Here is an 8,132-nt window from a genome sequence, read left to right as displayed (position 1 = left end):
CTTCTATCACTTGAGTGAAGGTAGTTGAAAAGGAGAATATTGGCAAAATGACAAGTGGTAAAGCATGTGCTATTTACCAACTTTTGTTATTTTAGGTTTACCTGCCAAAATCTCACATTCTTTTTCAATGGATATACAAACAAAAATAAACAGTAAAATGATTCATATTCATAAAATTTGTATCTATAAGTTGATGAGGCAGGTAACATAATACTATAAGAAACAAAGAATTAAAATTTAAGATACATATAAATCATTTCTAAATCATACATAAAAGACCAAAGGGTACTAAACCGAACAATACCTCAATAGTTTGCACATGAACACCGAAGCCACCCTCACGGGTAGAGCTTGCAGGTTGCGGTTAAGGGTTAGAGTCGCGTGTAGGTGTTGAGAACACCGCTGTCGATGGATGCAGGTTTCAACAGATTCAAACAAAAGAGATGAGGCATACACTGATCATTGGCTAAATTTAGAAAGAGGCGTACACCGATCATGGGGAAGGTACCGGCTAGAGGTGAAAAAAACCAATTCCAGACCAGACTTGGCAGTTCCTACCCTACCTGAGGGTATGGACCGGGCTTTGGGTTTACCCCCAAAATTATACCCGGAACCGGAACTGATCCATACCCAGTGAAAACATTTCCACCAATACCCGGTCAAAGCCAGATCCAACCTTACCCAAAACCCAAAAAAAACCGGTGAAGCTGGTCAAAACCCGACTATACCCGGAACCGGTTCCTACCGAGAACCAGCTTCTACCCGGACTTGATTTTGACTTTTTTAACCATACCCGGTACCAGTTCCTACCGGGTTCCGGTTCCTAGAACATGAAGCAATCAAATATAAACTTGTTTTAACACAAACTTAAGGCAAAAAGTTAAACGTTTCATAACAAATCAACTGAAATCAAAACACAAGTCCAAAATTGTACCATAACAAAAGCCGTTAATACTCCAAAACAACCTTAAACAAAAACAAGAAACCACAATCCCTATAACAAAAGACAACCTAAGCGGCAGCTTCTTGGGCAGCCTGTCTCTTTCTAGCTTCTTCAATGATGGTCAGCTTGATACCCTTGCCCTTAGGTAAAGACACCCACGGTTTTGACCCCTTTCCGATGGTAAAAACATTACCCAAACGGGTTGCAAACTCATGGCCTGTTGCATCTTGAATGTGAACGGTTTCAAAGCTGCCCTTATGCTTTTCTCGGTTCTTGAGGATTCCAACACGGCCTGTGTTCCTTCCACCGGTGACCATCACAACGTTTCCAACATCAAACTTGATAAAATCAACAATCTTGTTTGACTCTAGATCGAGCTTGATGGTGTCGTTGGCTTTGATGAGTGGGTCAGGGTAACGAATGGTTCGACCATCATAAGTGTTGATGTATGGAATGCCCTTTGACCCGAATTGGACAGATCGAACCTTGCACAACTTAAACTGCATTTTAAATAAACAAAGAAAACAATTAGACCGCATCTCAAATTATCAAAATTAAAACCAAAAATTGACAAAAAAAACTGAACTCAACTGATAAAATATTTTCAGAATAATAATACAAACCTTAGACTCCTCGTCTCTGATTGAGTGCAACCTGAATCTACCTTTTGTGTCATAAAGAAGACGGAAGCTTTCATTGGTTTTGGGGATAGAAACAACATCTGATCCAATCATAAGCCAACACAACAATCAGAAAATTTAAGATAAGCTTTTCCAATAAAGGAAGCTAATTAAACTGAAACGATAATGTAGTTCACATACAAAAAATATTCAATTAACCGTACTTTTTGTTTAAATGACCACAAAATTTTATATAACCAAAAGCCGAGCCTTTAGCAAGGAGCTAAAGCACAGAACTAAATAAACACATCTTAATCGATTTGGGATACTCACAAAACAAATATTACGCAAAAACTCGTTAAAATCAATCTAGTTTTAGTAGGTAAAAACATGTTTTAAGTGAAAAAAATTCATGTGGAACTATGATTTTATAAACGTTCCAAGTCGATAAAGGTGTATTGTATCTCGTATTTTCGTCTAGCAACTAGCTAAAAGCTCAGTTTTAGTTGCATAAAATCGTACACGCTAAAAAAACTACACTTTTATGAAGCATAAACAACAAATGCAAAAATGGTGAGTGAACTAACCCATGAATCCAGCAGGGTAAGTCTTGTCAGTCCTAACCTTGTTGTCAACAAGAACATGACGTTGCATCAAGATAGATTGAACCTCACGGTATGTCAAAGCATACTTCAACCTGTTCCTTAAAATAAGGATCAATGGAAGGCATTCTCTAGACTTGTGGGGACCAGATGATGGTTTGGGAGCCTGTAAAACAAAAATTTCGAATTAGATTATGAAAAATGTAAAAACTAGATAACAAAGCGAATTAAACAAAAGAAATGTAAAAGGTATAAAAGTTTACTTACAAAAGCACCACCAAGTTTGTCAAGCATCCAATGCTTCGGAGCATTGAGCCTCTTCAAATGTTTCTTGAGTCCACGAGCCTTTAATAAATTGAAAATAGCGTTAGTTATGTCATTGCCCAAGTAAAAGTTCATTGCTGTATATCTTGAAAAACAAAGCATCAAACTGCTTATACAAATACCAAAAATCCCGCAAACAAAACGCAACACATATCGAAGTTGAACCTCTTTATGTGTTTCTTGAAATAACAAGCCATTGACACAGTAAACTTTGTTAGTTATTTCAGTCATTCTTAAGTAAAAGTTCATTGCTACATACAAAAAAGCAACTAATTCAAAAAACAAGCATTTGTAAACTTGATTTGTCTTTCACTAATTCAAGCCACTTCACTAGCAAAACCCTAACTTTCTTCATAACAAAATATCAAAATTTTTATACTTGTTTCATTCTGTCAATACAATTAACCATAAATTTAAAGCTAGAAACAACACAAAACCTCCCTAGAAAACAAAAAAATCAAAAACAACTTCTAAAAAACTGCTGAGAGACAACAATCAATTAAAATAAATCACATTAATCAAACAAATTCAGCTCAATTATTAACAAATACTGTCACATAAATAAACAAACACATATTAATGAACAAATTAACATAAACATCAAAATTAAACAAAAAAAGTAGCAGATTCAAATCAAATAACATATACAGCAAAAAAAATAGCTAAGCATTAAACACAAATCAAATTTTATACACATGTTTCACAATGTCCATGACAATAAATCTTTAATTTATAGCTAAGCAACACAAAACCAATAAACACAAATGCAGTCACATAAATAAACACATTCTTCAAACAATTTCAGCCAAATTTTTAAAAAAAATGCTGTCACATAAAAAAAACACATGTATTAACAAATTAACATAATAAAGCATACAGATTCATAAAAAAATAAAATTAAAAAAAACTTATTTGAAATCAAATCACAAAGATATTAGATCATATAAACATCCAAACGCTAAACACAAATCAAATTCAACTAAGCTAGGGTTTCAATGTATCAGCAATAAATACATAAATAAATCTAACATCCAATATAAGCTTCAATACGAGATTAAGCACAGAATTTGTACCATGCTTGCGGTGAAATTGTTATTGATTACAGCCGCACCACTGCAGTCTTCTTCTTAAGCAGCTGTCAGATTTGTATTGTAAACCCTAGATTCATTGATTATATACTTCGGAAACCTGGGCCTCTTCTTGTTATTATTAAGTGGGCTGGTTACTCTAGTTGGGCTTTAATTGTATATTTGTGTGTGTATATATACGGATATGGTACGCATTTTAGTATCAAAACATGTTCTCAGATACAGGCCCGATTTGTACTTGGTATTTTCCAATAGCTGAAACTGGGTTTTTTAAATACCCAATCTATACCCGAAACTACCCAAAAAAGTGTAGCCCCTTAAAAAAGCCAATATATACCCGGAAAACCTGAAAATAAGGTTTTTTCAATACCTGGAAGTCAGAAATAAGTTTTTTCAATACTCGGTTCTAAACACAGCCCAAACAAGGAACATGGGTTACGATTTTTAGAGTAAATATTCAAACCCAAACCCAACCTGGGTACGATCAATATCCGATTTTCCAATACCCGGTGTTACTTGAATCCGGTTTCGTATCCGGGAAATGGGTATTAGAAAAACCTGATTTGTGCAACTTTAATTGGATGTGGCTAGAGATTGGCATACAACCTGGTTACAACACTGGTATAACTGACTCGTGAGTACAAATCAGGTTTCAGTTCTGAGAGAAACCGTACCTGAAACCGGTTCAACCTCCACCTCGTCAAAACACCCGATAAAAACCCGGCATAACCAGTAAAAAACTAGACCTGGTTATGAAAAAAACCCCATTTACCACGTTGTGGCTTTTTAAATTAATTAGTTGCTTGAAACTTTCACTAACTCTTTTTCTTTTAACCGTAAATTTCTTACTTCTTTGGATTTTAACCTAGGATTCTTAGATGTTTCAGATGTTTTGCCTCTACCATTAAAACACCTGTCTCATGACCCAAAACAAATTGTTCTGATGTAGTATTTTAAATTTATCTTTTTTCTTTTATTTGAACATCAAACTTTTCTATCTAAAAATTTTTAAAACTTCGTACTTGCAAGAATTTGAAGCTGCCGGCTCACTTTAGTTGGTAAGTTTAGGGTATGTTTGGTTGGAGGTAATGGAATGAAGAGGGAATGGAATGAGAAAAGGAATGGAATGAACAAGAGAATAAAATGAATCATTACCATTTCTTTTTCTTGTTTGGTTAACCTATGGGAATGAAATCAATTATTAATTTTTATTGTTTGATATCCAAAAAAATTGTAGAAATGAAATAGAAATAGTAAAAACACTCCTATATTTTTTAACCCCAAACCAGAAAAAAAAAACTTAAAATGGCAACGGTGGTAGCTCCGACGACGAAAATGGTGGTGGCGGTGGCGATGGTGGTGGCAACGGTGGTGGTGGTGTCGACGGAGTTGGTGGTGGTGCCGATAGTAGTGGTGGGGGTGTTGTTTGGTGGTGGTGTTGTTAAGAAAGTAGGGTGAAGGAGGAATGAAATGAAAAAAAAAGGGGGGTGGGAAGGAATGGTTTTGATGGAATGGAATTCCATGTGTAATAGATGATTCCATTCCATTGAGCAACCAAACACCACTTTTTTCATTCCCACATGATGAACCATTCCATTCCTACTGTTATTCCTGCATATCAAACGCTACCTAAATACTTTTCAATTCAGCTATACAACCTATCTTCTTGCAATATACATTTCTATATTTACCATGGTATAGATAACTATAGTAAACTTTCTAATGTATATCTTATCCGATACTTATAATGGGAGGAAACTATATGTTAAAAACCAATGTTGTAAAAGTATATATGTTTATAAGACCAATATGTTTATAAGACCAAGTACTCGCTACAAGGTGTATCATCTAGGCGAATTTCTTTAACTCCGTCTAGTCATTAAGAATCGATCAAAGGTGGTCAATCTCAGCCAGAATCACGTTTTATCGGTGAACTTGGGCCAATTTTAACTAAAAAAATAAAACATAATTCGTATTTCTCTAAAATTAAAAAACCATTATCATTTATAATTAATAATTAGCAATTTTTAGAATATTTTATTATTTAAAAATGTATTTCTTATTTATATTGATATTAACTTATTTTGTTATGAATATTAGTAAACTTATGATATTTGATATATAAATATATATATATATAATATTCAAAAAATAATTTTTTTTATATTTACCAAGTTCGAGCACTCTTCGAGGACTCCATGTACTCTAAGTACACCCTACTCCCTAGTCGGCATGCCTAACGACTTTTGCAACCTTGGTTAAAGATGAGTATTATGATTGTGAGAAAAAAAAACATATGAAACAAAAGAAAAGTTTGCGACAACAAACAACAGCTACATATTATTTAAGGCCAAAGCGGCAACTACAAGCTAGACATGACAATTGAGCTATGATGACATGAGCAATGAATGCAAAAGCAAGAGTTATATCATGTCGATAACTTCAAGAGGCATGATGGACGAGGAGGGAACTGTGTTGACAAGCAACCAAGATCTGGTATCAAAATTTAGTGTTGGAGATATAGGACGATAGAGTTGTAAAACCTTATCAATAACAAAACCTAGTGAGAGTGGGTATGTGAAGAAACACTAAGTGACCCAGGGCAGATTACGGATAATCTGGGGGTTAAGTAATGTTTCCCACGAGGATGAGGTCCAGCAGAGAAGGTTGTTCTTCAGGTGACCTGCAAAACAGACACCGTAAGCTCGTCACTGAGAAGGGGGGTTCCTCCTTGTGACCACCCTCCGACGTGAGAATCAGACTAGATTGCTCTGAATATAAGTATATATTAAGAGATTGCTAGATAAGATAACATAAGATGAGATATCAGATGATGTCCTTACCATTCCAAGGTGTTGGAGTATTTATAGCCGAAGGTAGGTTTCCTAGAAGGTACAGCCGGCTGAATAGTATTCCTGTTCTACCAACAGTGGACTACGCACAGGCCATGCTGGTTGGTGGATAGACTAAGGCCGACAGTAACAAAGTCGGCTGTACACTGTTCATTTACTGCCGGCTATGCACTGTTCCGCCAACTGTAGGCTCCGCACGTCCCATAGTAAGGGTTGGTGAGTAGGCAGCGGCTAATAGTGACAAACAGTACTAGAGGGTGCTCCTCCTCGTACTGTTGTCGGTGAGCTGTCACCCTGTGATTGGTTCATGGGTTGTTCTGGTCAGATCGTCTGTTCTGCCCATACCTTAGTAGGTATAGTACAAAAGATCTTCCAGAAGCATACGGACTGGCTCATTTAGGCGGGAGTATTCCCGCCTTGCTCATTCCTTCATGTGACTACTGAAGTAGCTAGTACCTTGTGCGTGTAGCCTTGCTGTCGGTGCGGGTAGCCTTCCCTGATGGCTTGTATCCGCAACTGCGGGAACAAGCGGGGTACTTCACCATTGGGAGGCTTTCCCTGCGGGTACAGCTGGCGTACTGCGCGTAAGGTTTTCTCTGAGCATGGTGGGTCCTGCGGAAGCAGTTGGTCGTTGCGCAGACGTCCCTGTTCAAGGTGAGTCTTGCGGGTCCAACTGGGCTCTGCTGGGACCTACCTCTTCAAGTCCCCCCAGTCCAATGTTCTTCTCATGAATTATTAATAAGTGAGGTGAACTTTTGAACTAGCAAGGGGTTTTGACAAGGGTTTTTAGTTTTAAGGTTTTCCGTGGGGATTCTTCCCGCGGTTTTCCTGATGTCACGCAGAAATTCCCGACTTTTCTGCTTGATCTTTGGGTATGAAGCGGGTAGGTCTGTAACCTCCTCGCAAGTCAGGAGCGTTGAGTCCCACTTGTGTGGATTCTCCATGGGGTTTTGGTAGTTTTCAACATAGTGATCAATTATGATAAAACCACCAATTCAATCTTGGAGTTTCAAACAATATAGTTCTCGACGTTCCCGTCATGCGGGGATGTTATTCCCGTTTCCGCAAGCATGGCCCAGAAGATCCTTCTTGGTTTGAATTCCCTGCAGAGTGCTAAGTATGTGAAGGGTTTTGCCTTGACACTGTACCCGCAATCGTCTTACGGTTACTTTACTTCCAAGGTATTCCTGGCGTCAATTCCCTGCGGGTGCTAAGTATGTGAAGGGTTTTGCCTTGACACTGTACCCGCACCCGTCTTATGGTTACTTGGTTGCCAAGGTAAGGGGTATTTTCCCGCTTACTTTTGAATCTTTTTGAATTTTTTTGAAATTCGAAGAGTTGGTGAAAGGATAAGAACAGTCCAAACTGCTGAAACGTCGTGCGACGGTTTCTTCTGACTGTGTCAGGACGTGCAGGAAGTTATGGTGACGTGACAGTACCTGGTCATTCCAGACGCTTTTTCAGGCGCGTGGGCGCGATTTTTCGGGCGCGTGGCCGCGAAATTAATGGTACGCGTCCTTTCAACAGCTGTTGCCAGCTTACTTTTTGCCACGTGTCATAGTTTCATTGCACCTTCGATTTCTCTCTCTTCCGCATTAAATTCATCGCATTAATTGCGATTAGTATATAAAGGGGGAGAGGGTTCTTTGTAATCCACACTTTCACTTTTCTTTTCATCTTCAAAACGATTTCCGGTGAATACT

At 37.7% G+C, this 8,132-nt stretch overlaps 1 protein-coding gene across 1 annotated transcript; it reads right to left on the bottom strand.

Annotated features, from left to right (window-relative positions):
* Positions 1–886: 886 nt before the first annotated feature.
* Positions 887–3,616, bottom strand: LOC143583305 (small ribosomal subunit protein eS4x). Its single transcript, XM_077065643.1, has 5 exons — positions 3,563–3,616; positions 2,433–2,510; positions 2,151–2,331; positions 1,567–1,664; positions 887–1,443 (listed from the first exon to the last, which is right to left on the bottom strand). Exons 1-5 carry the CDS (start codon positions 3,563–3,565, stop codon positions 1,012–1,014), a joined length of 792 nt encoding a protein of 263 aa, XP_076921758.1. The 5' UTR covers positions 3,566–3,616; the 3' UTR covers positions 887–1,011.
* Between the last annotated feature and the right edge of the window lie 4,516 nt (positions 3,617–8,132).

The sequence above is a fragment of the Bidens hawaiensis genome, unplaced genomic scaffold (assembly GCF_021521415.1).
Source record: "Bidens hawaiensis isolate Kalapana, Puna unplaced genomic scaffold, B.hawaiensis_p1.1 tig00032356_1, whole genome shotgun sequence".
NCBI classification, from domain to species: domain Eukaryota; kingdom Viridiplantae; phylum Streptophyta; class Magnoliopsida; order Asterales; family Asteraceae; genus Bidens; species Bidens hawaiensis.
Note: the sequence above shows the minus strand (reverse complement) of the source record. Positions and strands in the feature narration are given on the sequence as shown.